The 17,351-nt window shown below is 46.3% G+C and overlaps 1 protein-coding gene across 3 annotated transcripts in view; it reads right to left on the reverse strand.

Annotated features, from left to right (window-relative positions):
- The window catches only part of UTP25 (UTP25 small subunit processome component), a 52,472-nt gene that overhangs the window by 17,600 nt on the left and 17,521 nt on the right, over window positions 1–17,351 (reverse strand). For 2 of the 3 annotated variants that reach the window (XM_085870163.1, XM_085870164.1), the window contains exons 4-5: window positions 12,886–12,977; window positions 1,085–1,627 (exon numbers count right to left, since the gene is read on the reverse strand). In XM_085870163.1, coding sequence (XP_085726289.1) covers window positions 1,085–1,627; window positions 12,886–12,977 — 635 coding nt within the window. The remainder of the gene's footprint in view (window positions 1–1,084; window positions 1,628–12,885; window positions 12,978–17,351) is intronic. The other variant, XM_085870165.1, reaches the window with a different exon arrangement.

A 17,351-nucleotide genomic window follows, 5' to 3' on the forward strand; every position in this document is an offset into this window, starting at 1 on the left:
CTTTCAACTCGCTCCCCATTGGCCCGAGAAAAAGTGGGCGTGAAGGCTTTTGATCCACAAATTTGCATATATCGATCGCCCTGGGGCGGGGCCACCCGCCCCTCGCTCACCGATTGGACGGCAAAAAGTGGGCGTGTGTCGTTTTGGATCCGTTTTTGAAGCAGAAAATCCGTGATTTTGTACACGCTGTTCAACGTGCGCCCTACACGAGTCCAGCATCGGTGCCCATGAGTGGCGCGAGATGACGGTGATGCGATGGTGGCGAGTTGCGACGGTAAAGGTCATGGCGGTTGTGGTGAAGCGGCGTTGTGGTTGGTGGTTGTTGTTGTGGTTGTGATGGTGGCGATTGGTCCAAAATAAAGATAGTAAAAGAAAAACGGCTATCCTGAAGAGTCGCAGCACGTATAAATGACATGTATTCCCACTAGACAACGGGTTTGGGCCTAACTACACATGCACTTACCGAGATACCTCACCTAAGGGACCTGAATGGTGGTTTGCGAATCTGGTAACCACAACAATATATATATATATATATATATATATATATATATATATATATATATATATATATATATATATATATATATATATATATATACATATACACATATACACATATACACACACATCTATATATATATATATATATATATATATATATATATATATATATATATATATATATATATATATATATACACATATACACATATACACACACATCTATATATATATATATATATATATATATATATATATATATATATATATATATACACACATATACACATATACACACACATCTATATATATATATATATATATATACACAACTATATATATAACTATATATATATATATAACTATATATATATATATATATATATATATATATATATATATATATATATATATATATATATATATATATATATATATATATATATATATATATAACAACTGAAGCAAACCAGCTGCTGTGTGTGAAAGACTACAACTTTTGATCATTTTCATAATCACAAAGCTTAAATAAACAATTTGGTAGGAAAGGAAGCAAAGTAATGATGTGTGGTTGGTCCACCTTTGGCCTGGTGAATCCTTGGTCTCGAAACTTATCGTCGTCATCAACGGATGACACCACTTTGTGAACCTCTTCTGGTTTTTCCTTTCTGGTTGTTGCCGCTTTCCTCAAGCGCAGGCGACGTTTTTGCATTGCTTTTGAAGCACGTGCTTCCTTTTCATGCTCAGCTCTTTTACACAACGTGTGATTGTTGGCAAGAACCCTTGCGTTCGCCTTGAGCACGTGGTTGAGCGCATGGAGGCAGTAGACCCTGCGGATCTCCTCACTCTTCACAGTAGCTGTACGCTCTGTGTATAGCAGGTCTCGATAGCTGTTCAGGATGGAAAAAAACTCTCCTTGGAGGCGAGTGAAGAACGCGCTCGTGTCATCCATCTGCCCATGTTTGGCCTGTTTTCCGTCCACTCTATTCGAGGGTAGCCAGGTGAGGTGTAGAGGGCGGTTCAGATGCAGACATGTAGGGTCCACACCCAATTTGATTTGTGCAGGAGGTTCCATATGCCCAGGAAGTGAGGAAGAGATGCACATCTGGCCAAGAACCGGCCACTGTAAAACAGTAAAGCAGAGTGTAAACATACCAAGAGATGAAGACAAAATCTTATTGGAAAATAACTTTTTATCCAATTATTAGTTTTTTTTAATAAGCATAATTTAAAATCTTTTAAAATTTATATTCACTCGCATAGACACAATTAATAGCAGTTTCTCGAGAGAAGCATTGTGTGTGTTTTGTGGGAGTGGGTGGGAGTGGTGGATATTTCCTCCAGAGAAGAGGAAATAACAGCAAAGGTCGAGCGAAGTGCTGCACACAACTGAAATAACCAACCCGTCACAATGTTGGGTGACTGTGCACATCAAAAGCGTACAAAAGTGAATTGAAACAACTATTTTCACCTTCAGTGTTAATATATATATATATATATATATATATATATATATATATATATATATAAATTTAAATCATTTTTTCTTGATGAGCGCCGATTGGTACTGCCAATCCGGCAGTTGCACTACTTCGCATGATACCTTACATGTGGACGGCCATGCCAAGAGGGGTGTCATGCCCTCAATGTGTACTCTAGTAAACTCACCGGATCAGGTGCAGCCGAGCGGAGCTGCGAGTACGCACAGGCTAATCAGAGCAAATTACGTGGGGAAGAACTTCCCGGGTAGACTATGTGCAGACCATGCTGGACCAATTGGGAAAAGACGCTACGAGCTGGATAGATTTATAACAAACAGGTATGCAAAAGGACATGCAAATATTTACAAAGAACAATAAAGGACACAGGGCAGATATTAAGCCAATATTCACTTCCACAATTATATCTTGCACTTGGGCAGGCGCCATCAGAAACATACTCTGAGGAAAGTGAGAAAGCAAAGAAAATGAGAAAAGACAAGGTGTTTGCGACCTCCGTTGTACCTGGCACGGCCGACAGACTAATGCTTCCCTGTCGCTTTTGAGGGGGGTGAGGAGGAAAACTGAGGATATTTAGGTGAGTGGTCAGAGGTGGTGCAAAATGAGGGATGCAATGCAGATGAGGTGCAGAGAAGAAAATAGAAAGAGGTGCGTGTCGGTGGGGTCGTTCTGAAAAGAATGGTTGGCGAGACTTGCCCCCGCCGAGTGCTCTTTTGTGTCCACAGCAGGCGATATGGAAAACAAAAGACAGAACGTGTGAGAAGATGGTCCCAATGATGCGTGAGGAAGTCTGTAAATGTAACTGTGTTTCAACTTGGCCTGAATAAATGTGCCAAGCACGGCACCTAAATCACTTGCCCACCCAGAGCTCCGCTCTGCCTGCTCGGCTCTGCTCTGCCTTCCGCCGACCATGCCAAAAGCATCCCTTGTTTCCCTCCCCCTCACTGGGTATGTATAATTGTTTGGTGAGGGAAGAACCTAAAGGTGGATCAGGACGGGCGATAGGCGTTTCCGAGTGTTCCCATTGGTGCACGGACGCTTCCCCAGGTTTTGGCCTTACCCACGCAAGGACTCGGCACCAAAAATGGCCTCATTCGTTTCTTTGCCTGTGGTGATGACTGTGGTAGCGTCGTTCATAGCGGTGAGTTATGGAGTGGTGGTTGAGGTGTTGTAGCGGTGGGTTTGAGATGGAGGCGGTTGTGGTTATTGTGGTGGTTTATTGGTGAAGGGAAGCCTGGTGTTGGCTTCGTGGTTAGGGTGGTGGCTTGGGATCCTAGGGTCCTGAGTTCAAGCCCCACTGGCCGCTGAATTAAATACACCAGGAGGTTGACTCAGCCCGTCATCCTTCCGAGGTCAGAAAAATGAGTACCAGTGGACTGGTAAGGGAGACACTGCATCAGCGGCATAGCCGCATCCCAACCGATGATGCAACCAGCAACCACAGGCTGTACTCGATGGAGAAATTGGCGAAGGGAAGCGAGTTTGGATTGATGTTGGGATTTTTATAACGGCGTTGTGATGGTTATAAAAATGTCGAAGCAATGTGATCCGAGTCTGGAGGTCTGAGGTGAGCGTCTGTTTGGCAATGGCGTGATGTTTGAATGAGAAATGGCATGCATGTGCAAATAATAAAGCTGTCTTGTTGGGGTCTGCATACTTGTGTGAAGGACAGGAGGGGTCATGTGTGTGTGAAGTAAAATCGGTAAAGGATAAGCAATAAGTATAAAGGCCTGTGCAAAAGTCCTCGCAACACATTTTGTCCCATAAACCCACTAGACATAAGAGAAGGGCTATCAAAAACATATCAGGTCAGGTCAGGTATGGGAGCATGCACCGGAGCAGCGCGTCGCTGCATCCACTTTCCACCGGAACTCCAGGGGCCTCTGTCTGGCCATCCCCCAGGCAGATGCCTGGCCCATCCCCATCTCCTTGAGATGCCAATAAACCTGCTGCAACCACGAGGCACATAGTCGGCTCATTGGCCTACTCTAATCATGAGCCTCCCTCGCTGACAGAATCTGGTGAGCAGGATCAGCGCCAAGAAAACGAGCCACATGTCCATACACCTGCAGCTGACACTCACGGACTATTTGAGTCATTTGACTCTCTCTCTCTCAGCAACTGCTCGTTGGACACAAAGTCCGACCAGCGATTGCCAAAGATTCTCCAAAGAGACCTGGTACTAAAAAAATTAAGTCTCCATCTCAGATCTCTGGTCAGAATCCAAGTCTCACGTCCGAAGAGCAAGACTGGAAGCACCAAGGGCCTGAATACTCGGACTTTTGTCCTCCCGCCCAGGTAACGACAGCGCCACACCCCATGATCCAATGAATCCACGACTGCCCCAGGCCCGACCCAGACGTCTATTGACCTGTAGCTCACAGCCAGCAGAGACATGAATATCACTGCCAAGGTAAGTGAATCTCTCCGTGACCTCAACATCCTCACCGCAAACAGGTACCGACAAGTATCATAAAAACAGATACGAATGAAATAACTGTCTTGGGACCGCTATATGTTACATGCCATTGCCTGGCCGGAGTGTTGTGGTTGTGGGTGTGTGGAGTGCCAGTTTCACAGAACCGAAACAATATTTTCAACCATTTTCAGTGTTTGCTCGGAAACAGGAAGCATGTAGAAATCCGTTATAAATACCGTTTGAATACTTGAATAAGAGTTGATTTAGTGGTAAGTTGGGTGTATGTACTGGGTGGTGGACATGTTATATTTAAGGTAAGATATACATGATTTAATGTATTGTTGCGGTTCTGAGAACCGCATCCCTCCAAAGCAATGGAATCCATCATACAGTGGTCCCCAGACAGTTATTTCATTAATATACAGATTTCCCCATTAGACAAGAGGGAAGGGACTAACGGGACAGTGCGTTGTGTGAATCTCATCGTGAGGTGTGATTATATCTCTAACTCCATTCCTATTCTTTTTCTTTTATTCCTGAGATAAATTCAAGCAGGTGCTGCACTCGGACAGCCACCTGTAAAAACTGCGGCCGCACCCTTCGCTCTGAGAGTGGGTCCTCGCGAAGGCCAGCGGGCACTGCACTTGGACAGCCACCTGTAAAAACTGCGGCTGTGCCCTTCACTGTGAGAATGGGTCCTCACGAAGTCCAGCCATGGAAAAACAAACACGAAATGCTAACGCCGTACAGTACGAAAGCAGTGCACTCTTTTCAACCCGAATCTCCATCTAATAATTATATCTATCTTCTTTTTCAATCTGAATTTCCATCTAATAATTATATCCATCTTCTTTTTCAATCCAAATCTTCATCTAATACTTATATCTATACTCTTTTCAACCCAAACCTACATCTAATAACTATATCCAATCTTTTCATTCAATTCCTGACACAGATCAGGGCTGGCACCGCACACACCACCGCTTTTGATAAATGACCGCATGCTCAATGGCGGCGGACCCACACGCAGCCCCGGGGTAATTTATTATCATACACAGAGCGGGGCACGGATGGCACACATCTTGTTCGGGTCTGCGCATGGGTTTACCATAGCATCTTACTGTCGGTCTTCGCTGACCACCGCAGCCGCACGTGTATCCCGCGGACGTCTTCTCGCCTCTCCACCCGGCGAGGCTGCTGCCAGGAAGAGGTGTGTTGTATGGCTCGGGCCGCATGGCTTACGGACAGGCAGCGCATTGACCGCCGATCGCCAGGGCACGGGCCGGGAATTCGGTGCAGGGCGATTCGTGTCATGGTGTTCGGAGTAAGATGATCCCGCAGTTTGTAATCATCTTACCGGATGTGAAGTGGAGCCGCTTCCGGCCATCACAGCTGGACCGAGTGCTGGCCGGGGCACAACCAGAGCGCCCGATTCGGGTGACGACGCATTGCTTCGGGTTGTCACCCCTCCCCACACCACAGGTTCTCTAAAAGGATGGGTCGCGGGGCCATGCGGGCGCTCCCCGTCTGCTGGTGGTTTTCCGTCCCTTCTCATTGCTCCTGGTTCCTGTCGGCTCGTCCTGCTTTCTGTCTGGCCTGGGATCCACAATCTGCCCATTCGCCTGCTGACTCCACCCTTCTTCACCAGCTCGCTGCTGGCCCCACCCTTCTTCACCGACTTGCCGCTAACTCCACCCATCCACCTACCCACTCGCTTTTGACTCCGCCTTTATCCACCCACTGGCTTCTGACTCCGCCCAAGGTCCTTCCTTTACGCCTGACGGTCGTGCCCCATTCTCTGAATCTATGCTTAGCTGCACGAAGTGGGAGACGACGCGCCAGCTGTCAGGGAGTTATCGCCAAGCGGAGCATCCCCCCAAAACATACTGGTGGTGCGGTCGGTCAATCGTGCAAGGTATTGAGAGACAGTTAGCCTCATCTCCTCTCCTTTTTCTCTTCATTAACTCTTCTTCATCGGGATGTGTGCGTGTGTGTGTGTGCGTGCATGTATGTATGTATGGATGTCATGGCGCTTGTACTCGCTTAAGTTGAGCGTGGAAGAATTACATTGGGATAACACTGCTTTGTGTCTGCTTTTGTAAGTTGTTTGTATTATTGTCGCACCTCACATTTCTTCCCATCTCCTCTCACACACAACAATAAAAACTACATTCACTGTGCGACATGTCTTTCCTTGCCTGCATGTTAATAAATTATTCGTAAAAATGTTCGCAGCTCGTTTTTGTCTTTTCTTTCATTGATACAAACAGCATGGTCCGTATCCTAACCTAACCGGGACTTCATTCCGAACGATCCGTTGCTTTTAGCCGGTACGTCATTGGTAGTGTTGCTCGACTGCATCTGATCCGGTTCGGACAAGGCGTACTGAGGGCGTGTCCCCCAGTAATTAGATCACGAGATTGTTGTTTAGGTAACTGGATAAACTATATGGAGGACCCTCAGTCACGTGGTTGAGTTATTGGCGTTCACGGTCAGTTAGCAACCCACTGCGTCACAGAATTATCCTTGTGCGGCGGCCTGCAATTCCGGAGAGTCTTGTGGGAACCCAAGATAGCCCCCCCCCCCCCGGGTGGTCTTCTCACCCGACCCCTGGCCCGCAACAATATCATCATGAAATAGAATGTGTGGTGGGAGTTGTAACTGTGTGATAATATATTAAATCCTCTCGCGAGTAGAGTCTGATGAGTGATGTTACATTGCTGGGTTGACTGACTACCTGTATGCAACTGAGGTTGTGGATCTACTGGTGTAGATAATCTGCTGATGTGGATCCGTGACTAAGGTTGTGGATCCGCCGTTTGGAGAGGTTGTAGGCTGAAAGGATTGAAACCTTGAGAAAGAACGGTGCCCAGCTGATGATCCATGCAGTCGGAAAACCATTCATTTGCTTACAGGTTAAGGTTCTTACTTTTGGTAAATAGTGGGGCGGCTTAGCCCAAATATTCAAAAGAATTGTGCATTTTGTGATACAAGCACCAAATTTGGCAAAAATGTACATTGATATGTTGCGAACATTTTCAGATATTGGGCCACTTGAAATCCTCTCTTTATGTCCGCCATATTGGATTTCAAAATGGCCGCCACTTGAAATCTACATTTGCTATTATCTCTGGACGTAATGCAGCTATTGACTTGATTCTGGTATCTGAATGTATGTTTTTGGGGGCAAGGAATCCAATGGTAGTGGCCATGATCCGGCACTCACACAGTGATCCGGCACTCACACATGATCCCACACAGTGGCCATGATCCGGCACTTAATGGACGTCGTGAAGAATGCTGTGGAACACTTGAATCCTGGACAGACACCAGTGGTCACCGTTGATCAGACACTGTTTGCTTTGACCAAGCAGATACAGTGGAAGTGGCCAGAGAGCTATGGTGAAGAGCAGATAGTGGTGATGTTTGGTGGCCTCCACATAGAGATGGCGGCACTGAGGACACTGGGGGACTGGCTGAAAGGGAGTGGTTGGGTGCAAGCACTTGTGCAAGCTGAGATTGCGACAGCAGGGATATCAGACTCATTCCTGCGAGCATCCCATGTCTTGCGCACAAGAAGAGCACATCAAGTGATTGCAGCAGCATTGTACATCCTGCAACACTGTGCCTACAACCACTACTGTATGGGAGAAACCAGGGATGCAGAGGACCTTCCGGAGTTTGAAGACTGGTGTTGCCAGAGAGGAGAAGACATCCCCCAGTTTCACTACTGGGCAACCGTGCTGGAACTAGAACTGTTGGTTCTAGTGTATGTGCGTTCTCTCAGGCAGGGATCATTAATGATGTACCTCGATGCTCTGACAGAGCTGGTCCCCTGGTTCCATGCACTGGATCACACCCACTATGCTAGGTGGATTACCAGTGCACCTGAAGGACATGGCCAAACTCACCATCAAACACCCAGATGTAGCCAGGAAATTCAGGGAAAGCCACTTCACCGTTCAGAAAACACAGAGGGTGTTCTCTTCAATCCCGATTGACCAGGCACATGAGCAGAATAATGCCTGCATCAAAGGAGACGGTGGAGCAGTTGGGCTCACTGACAACCCCAGTGCCCTACGTCGCTGGATGGTTGCGGGACCAGAAGTTGCCAGGGTGATCGAAGAATTCCAGGATGGGAACCAACACTGGAGACGGCAAACAGCAGACACACGTCATCATGATCAGACGCGAAGTGTACAGGCCTCATTTGTGAAAGATGTTCGCTCTCTCATCGGTGTCATAGAGGAGATGGGCAACCCATTCGAGGAGGAGAGTCAGGATGTAGTCAAACTGGACACAAAGGAGATCGCAGATCCTGCTGCTGTGGAGACCGTGATGAATGCCAAGAGGATTGGCCAAGAGCAGTTCGAGGCTTTCACCAGAGAGTGTCTGTTGGACAGAACAAAGGCAGTGGACGCACCCATTCCTCATAACAAGCTGAAGGTGTTCAGCACTTCCACTCCAAGAAGCCAGAGCATAGGTCAGCAACAGCTCGCCTCCATCAAGAATGACCGTGAACTCTTCGCACGCCTGTACATTGGCTGCCAGACGAGGGATGGAAACCTTGAGGAGTTCTTTTGTCACGAGAATCAGGCATGTCCTCCTGCATTGTCTGATGGTGGAAGCCTCTGCACTGGTACCAAGAGTGATCTCCTCACATGCTTGAAAGAAGTCTCCGACGCAAAGACTGAGACTCCGGTCACGACCTGTATTGTGCTTGATGGAGCAGCCATCGTCCAGATGCTGAAGCCGGCTGCATCAAAGACCTTTGAAGAGTATGCACAACAGATCTTCATCCCATATATGTCCACAAAGCTGCAAACAGTGTCACGCCTGGATCTGGTCTGGTATACTTACCTTGCTGGTTCACTGAAAGGTAGTACACGTGCAAAGCGGGGACAAGGTGTGCGGAGACGTGTGGTGGCTGCCGCAGCCATACCAGGAAACTGGCAGAACTTCCTACGAGTGGACAGCAACAAGACCAAGCTGTTCAGGTTCCTCTCAGCAGCTCTCATGGAATGGTTTGACCAGGAGGACAAGCAACTCGTCATTACTGATGGGGAGGCAGTGCTCAGCAAGCCACTACTGCCAGATCTGACTTCACTCGCCCCATGTAACCATGAAGAAGCTGACAGTCGGATGTTGCCGCATGCATCTCACGCAGTCCAGCATGGACACCATGCAATACTCATCCGGACTGTAGACACCGATGTTGTGGTGCTGGCAGTGTCCCTGGCACAGGAGTTGCAACCAGAAGACAAACTGTGGCTGGCATTCGGAACAGGCCAGAGTTTCCGATACCGAGCAGCACACGAAATAGCAGCTGGATTGGGACGAGAGAAGGCTCGTGCACTGCCAATGTTCCGTGCTCTAACTGGATGCGACACTGTGTCTAGTTTTCATAGACATGGCAAGAAGACTGCGTGGGCAGTCTGGACGGTACTGCCAGAACTCACTGAGGCGCTGCTGCTGCTGTCCTCTGCATCTCGTGACATACGAGATGATGCAATGCGCATCATCGAGAGGTTCGTGATCCTGTTGTATGATCGAACCAGCAAATGCACAGACATTGACAAGGCCAGGAGGAAACTCTTCGCAAGGAAGAACAATGTGCAGCTCATCCCTCCAACGAAGGCAGCTCTGGAGGAACATGTCAAGAGGGCAGTGTATCAAGGTGGACATGTGTGGGGTCAGATACTGCTGCCAGCACCGGAGCTCCCTCCACCAACAAACTGGGGTTGGTCAAGGACTGGAGAAGGAGAGTACACACCTTACTGGACCAGGCTAACTGAGGCAGCTCATAGCTGCATCGAGCTGGTTTCTTGCAAGTGCAAGAAAGGGTGTGTGAGGAGCTGCAAGTGCAAAAAGGCTGCCCTTCAGTGCACAGCCCTCTGTGTGTGTGAAGGGGACTGCGCATGACGACGAGTCAACAACATACATGTACTTGTGGCAATGCTGAACTTGTTAACATGACACTGTTTATGTACACGTATCTTCAGTACCGGTATATACCTAGCCTCAGATACCAGTACACCTAGCCTCAAATACTCGACCATGTAGCATGTCAGTATTATACATAAGACATTTACAGAACTAAGACATTCTTTTCAAAGTATTGTGTTGAATCCAAAATTTGCCTAGATAATTTCCAAATAAAATTATATAACAGACTGTGATAGATAATATTAAGTTGAAAATGGTTCTATTGGATTCCTTGCCCCCAAAAACATACATTTAGATACCAGAATCAAGTCAATAGCTGCATTACGTCCAGAGATAATAGCAAATGTAGATTTCAAGTGGCGGCCATTTTGAAATCCAATATGGCGGACATAAAGAGAGAATTTCAAGTGGCCCAATATCTGAAAATGTTCGCAACATATTAATGTACATTTGTGCCAAATTTGGTGCTTGTATCACAAAATGCACAACAGGTTTGCTATGCTGCTACACAAAAAGGAACTATGTTTTGAGGTTTACAACTTTAATAAAGTTGAATATAGGATGTTGTAAAATCAACGTAATTTCAGCAATCCTTTAAATTTTATTATATTTTAGGAATAGCTGATATTGTACAATTAAAACAATTAATTAAAAGTGTGTGTGTGTGTGTGCGTGCGTGCGTGCATTCCCACATAGCGAGGATCCAAAGTCCAGATAGTCTCGTTATATGGGATGGGGGAGGCCGATACCTATTGTCGGGTTTGTTTCTACAAATAGTGCCCCCCATTTTTAATGGTAACTCAGAGTTTCGTAGACCCCTTGGAGTACCTTCCAGGTTAAAGGTAAAGATCAAATGGCAGTCTGAAAAAAAAAACACGATTTTTTTGTGATCGCTCAATTTTGCCAATGCAGAATCTCAAAGACCGCTTGGTCTTCCAAGATGTTGAAATTGAATTTAACGTTTGATGGAACATTTAACCAATTGAATATCACAGAGAACTGGGACATTGTGAAAAATAGTGAGAAAATATGTCTCAGTTTGAATTAAAAGAATGGAATCCATTCCTCTCAGTGGAACGTCAAACAGCACAAATCACGATGTACATGTAGTGCATGTAGCACCAATGACATTGACAAATGAAGAAAATAACACACTTGAACTTGGAACCATCTTAACATGTGGAAAGTCTTATAAAACGCAGAGCTCCTGAATAAAAAAACATGTTCCACCATTGTCTATGCATACATGTTCCACCATTCAACCTTGAACTCTGCAGAGAACAATTAATGTGTTGACCAGAACAAAAATGTATCTGAATGTTAGTAGAGTCGTCGAGGTGAGCGTTAGATATGGGAATGATCTGTAGGACAATTCCAATCACAAACCCCAGGTCATTGAAAATCAGGGAAGTTATAATGCCCCTCAAGCATTAACTCGGATCAGGGCAACAAGCAACTTCAGTATCTTATCTCTGGTGTGGTATATTTTGTCCTCCCATGTGGGCCACTTCCAATAGTGGCCAGCAGGCACCATTACAGATACTTGATAGTTCAGGCCCTGAACATCTTTTATTTCTCCAGGATACTGCTCACCATGATATTCAACAACACACCAGTCGTTGATCTTGATGTCCTGCCGGGCAGTCCAGTTGGAAGCGACTTCTTTTGCCTCCTTCGTCAAGGTGAATGGGACAGATTCTCCATTGATGACCCAAGAATGGTGCATGCGGGATATCCCTGGGATAGGAGCAGCATTCTCAAATACCTTGATTGAGGACAGCGAGCTATTTAGCTGATAAATTGCAGATTGAGGCATGTGGATCACCTCAACATTGGACACATGCTTGGCAACTTCCATGAAGGTGGCTGCATTCTGCACCAGATACCACCTGGACTGCACAGTTCTTCATACCTGCTGTTTTACAGTGCCAACTCGGCCACATCAACTGGCCTTTTGCTTTGTCAAGTGGTGAAGAAAGTCCATCAAATGGAAACGTGCTTGTCTTCAAGTGAAAGAATGGCTGCAGCTGCATTGCGACATCTTTCTTGTTTGTTTGCTTGTTTGTGAACAGGATATCACAAAAAGTTGTGGACGGATTTGGACGAAATTTGGTGGAAAGCATGGGTATGTGACATGGACGAAACTATTCAATTTTGGGGAAAATCCGAATCCGGATCTCGATCCGAGAATTTTTATGTGATGTTTTCACCATTGAGAGATGAGGTGCAGACTAAGGCAGGGTCGAAGACCATTAAAGGGGGGTGCTGAAAAATTAGAGGAGAGAGGAAATAGAAACACTCACCAGAGTACAATGGCCATGCATTGCAGAGAATAGAAAATAATGTACCCTGTTGAGGTTGGCCTTTGCCCTGCAGTGGACTGTAATCGACTAATCAAGTCAGTTAATGTAAAAGTACACCGGCATCTCCCAAAATCCATGCCCTGTGATGTGATATTGTGATGTTTGTACAAGCACCTCGACGACTCCAGCCTGAAGGCAAACCATTCATTCTCACCTTTACTTTGACGGTGTCCTGCATGGTCTTCTCCAACACGACAGATGCAACCTTTTCATCCATCTCAAAGTCCAAGTGTTTCAAAAATATATCTGCAGGACAAGCAGGACATTAGCGATTGTTGAAACAGACCTTGCATAAAGCAAATGTCTCACCTTTAAAATACCATTTTTCACTCCATGACAAAAACAAAACAAGCTCAACAAGAATTGTGTGTGCTCTAATTGAGCAATAATTATTTAACACCCTCTGAACATCAGCGACAGCATAATCAACCCATAACTTTTCACTATTAAAGCAAATCAGTTAAATATTATATAATTTCATACATTATAATTACCTCCACCACCGAAGGTGGACAGATGTTATGTTTTCAACTGTTTGTCTGTCTGTTTGTCTGTCAGCAGGATATCTCAAAAAGTTACGGACGGATTCAGATCAAACTTGGTAGAGAAGTTGAGTGTGTCCCAAAAACCAATTATTTTATTTTGGTGAAGATCCTCCTGATCCAGACACGAATATTTTACATTTTTGAAGTTATTCTTTACCATTGAGAGACAGGACCAAGGACGATATATAGCAGGATATCTCAAAAAGTTATGGACTGATTTAGACAAAACTTGGTGGACGAGTTGGTTAGGTGACAAGAACAAGCAGATTTGATTTTGATTAAGGTCTGAATGCAGATCCAGTGTATCAGTGGGATACAAAACGTAAACTGTCCAACCTGGAGGAGGAACAATTGCCGTTATTGTGTCTTTCTATGAAACAAGCCGGTCTTCTAACACATGCATTTGAAATGGGTCTTACGATATTGCAGAATGAAGTCAAGTACAACTGTGTTCAAAGGTTTAACTTTCATGTGAAACGAGATATATATATATATATATAGGAGAACAAGTATTTGATACACTGCCGGTTTTGCAGGTTTTCCAATTTACAAAGCACGTAGAGGTCTGTAATTTTTATCATAGGTACACTTCAACTGTGAAAGACGGAATCTAAAACAAAAATCCTGAAAATCACATTGTATGATTTTTGAATAATTAATTTGCATTTTATTGCATGAAATAAGTATTTGATACACTAGAAAAACAGAACTTAATATTTGGTACAGAAACCTTTGTTTGCAATTACAGAGAACAGACGTTTCCTGTAGTTCTTAATCAGGTTTGCACAGACTACAGCAGGGATTTTGGCCCACTCCTGCATACAGATCTTCTCCAGATCCTTCAGGTTTCGGGGCTGTCGCTGGGCAACACAGACTTTCAGCTCCCTCCAAAGATTTTCTATTGGGTTCAGGTCTCGAGACTGGCGAGGCCACTCCAGGACCTTGAGATGCTTCTTACGGAGCCACTCCTTAGTTGCCCTGGCTGTGTGTTTCGGGTCGTTGTCATGCTGGAAGACCCAGCCACGCCCCATCTTCAATGCTCTTGTTGAGGGAAGGAGGTTGTTGGCCAAGATCTCGCGATACATGGCCCCATCCATCCTCCCCTCAATACGGTGCAGTCGTCCTGTCCCCTTTGCAGAAAAGCATCCCCAAAGAATGATGTTTCCACCTCCATGCTTCACGGTTGGGATGGTGTTCTTGGGGTTGTACTCATCCTTCTTCTTCCTCCAAACACGGCGAGTGGAGTTTAAACCAAAAAGCTCTATTTTGGTCTCATCAGACCACATGACCTTCTCCCATTCCTCCTCTGGATCATCCAGATGGTCATTGGCAAACTTCAGACGGGCCTGGACATGCGCTGGCTTGAGCAGAGGGACCTTGCGTGCGCTGCAGGATTTTAATCCATGACGGCGTAGTGTGTTACTTATGGTTTTCTTTGATACTGTGGTCCCAGCTCTCTTCAGGTTATTGACCAGGTCCTGCCGTGTAGTTCTGGGCTGATCCCTCACCTTTCTCATGATCATTGAGCCTCCACGAGTTGAAATCTTGCATGGAGCCCCAGACCGAGGGAGATTGACTTATCTTGAACTTCTTCCATTTTCTAATAATTGCGCCAACAGTTGTTGCCTTCTCACCAAGCTGCTTGCCTATTGTCCTGTAGCCCATCCCAGCCTTGTGCAAGTTTACAATTTTGTCCCTGATGTCCTTAGACAGCTCTCTGGTCTTGCCCATTGTGGAGAGGTTGGAGTCTGATTGATTGAGTGTGGACAGCTGTCTTTTACGCAAATAACAAGTTCAAACAGGTGCAGTTAATACAGGTAATGAGTGGAGAATGGGAGGGCTTCTTAAAGACAAAACTAACAGGTCTGTGAGAGCCGGAATTCTTTCTGGTTGGTAGGTGATCAAATACTTATTTCATGCAATAAAATGCAAATTAATTATTTAAAAAATCATACAATGTGATTTTCAGGATTTTTGTTTTAGATTCCATCTTTCACAGTTGAAGTGGACCTATGATAAAAATTACAGACCTCTACGTGCTTTGTAAGTGGGAAAACCTGCAAAATCGGCAGTGTCTCAAATACTTGTTCTCCCCACTGTATATATATATATATATATATTGTTGTGGTTGACGAAATTCGCAAACCACCATTCAGGTCCCTTAGGTGAGATATCTCGGTAAGTATATGTGTAGTTAGGCCCAAACCCGTTGTTTAGAGGGAATAAATGTCATTCATGCGGGCTGCAACCCTTCTAGATAGCCGTTTTTCTTTTACTAACTTTATTTTGGACCAGCCGCCATTACTACCACCACCAACCACGTCTCAACAGCCATCACACAACAACCACCAACCGCAACGCCGCTTCACAACAACAGCCACGACCTTTACCGTCACAACTCGCCCTCGCAACCATCGCATAACCGTCATTCCCACGCCGCTTGTGGGCACCGATACTGGACTCGTGCAGGGCGCGCACCGAGCAGGGGTGCAAAAGCGCCGGCCTTTCCGAAGAAAACGGATCAAAAACGACTCACGCCCACTTCTGTTCCGTCCTATCGGCGAGCGTGGGGCGATTTGGCCCCGCCTCCAGGGGCGTTGGAGTGTGGTCGCTATATGCAAATTCATGGATCAGAAAGCATTCACGCCCACTTTTCCTCGGTCCAATGGGGAGCCAGTTAGAGGTGAAGGGTCGGAGGTAAAGGGTCGAAAGTGAAGGAGCGAGGCCACGGGGCATATAAGGGGCCGCGCTCGCCAAACAGTTCAGTTCGGAGGGGAGAGAGTTAAGAGTTCGGAGGGGAGAGAGTGAAGAGTTCGGAGTCAGTGAAGAGTTGGGACGAGTCAAGAGAGGAGACGGAGAGGGCGGTTGGACGGAGCTGTGGAGAGGTGGCGGCGGCGAAGACGGTCGAGGGGGTGCTCGTGTCGGAGTCGGGGAGCTGCGGAGGGAGAGGCCGGAGGCGCGACCGAGGTCGTGGTGGAGACGCTCGTCGCGGGACCCGAGACAGGGAGATATCCACCCCCCCCCCCCGAGCATCAACAACCCCCTCCTGTTTCCCCCCCCGCTGAGATAGTGCGAGAAGGGGGCCCCGTTCCCACCCCCTACCAGACACTGTCCGCGAGGCCCGCGGAGTCGGGGCGCCACCGCCATCTTGCGGCCCATCACCAGACGGGTAGGCCCGACGCGGTCTCGGCCCCAGGCCTGCCTACCCCCCTCATCCTTGAGGGTGGTCCTTTTCTTTTGCTTTGGGTATATGTGTTGTCGGCGCCGTCTGTGAAGTAAAACTGTATAAGTGTTGCCGTGTGCTCGGTAGTCGGTTAGATCTGCATTGTTGCATTTGCTTTTTGTGCATTATTGTGTGTTTCTGCTTCTTTTACATTTGCTTTTGGTGTAATTGTATATGTGTGCTTTCCGTTCATCGCGAAATAAATGCGCTTTATGTTGAACTGTTTTCCCGTTTCGCTTCGTCTTTTCCTCTATTGAATCTCCATCTTACTTCACGTAAAGGGTTGGTCGTGGGCTAAAACGCCCGATAATTAATCGAACCGTCGAGGCCGACGATAACACCGCTCGGTTATCCCGATAGTACGGAACGGGTCGCTTAAAGTGGCCCGTGTCCGAAGTCGACCTGCGGCGAGGTGCGATCGCCCGGTCTACCCTCCGTGTGGGTACTTAGGTAGGTCGAATTTGGCGAGCAACCCTATCCCACGCGGGGGCCGATTGGCACGATCGTGGTGAGGCCGAAAGGTCCACCCGTGACTAGTTCCCGGCGTTAGTCCGAGAGGGTCACGACGGGATTGTCCGTCCGGTGGGCGACGTGCCGCAATTCGAGTTACGTGGCCGTTCGCACGCCGGCGGGCCCGAATCCGCAACAATATATATATATATATATATATATATATATATATATATATATATATATATATATATATATATATATATATATATATATATATATATTGTTGTGGGAATGCGTTCTAAGGGTTAATTTGCATAGTATTGTTGTGGTTGACCAAATTCGCAAACCACCATTCAGGTCCCTTCGGTGAGATATCTCGGTAAGTATATGTGTAGTTAG

Source organism: Eptatretus burgeri, chromosome 2 (genome assembly GCF_056783735.1).
Source record: "Eptatretus burgeri isolate ZD-2024b chromosome 2, Ebu_testis_v1, whole genome shotgun sequence".
In the NCBI taxonomy this organism is placed as follows: domain Eukaryota; kingdom Metazoa; phylum Chordata; class Myxini; order Myxiniformes; family Myxinidae; genus Eptatretus; species Eptatretus burgeri.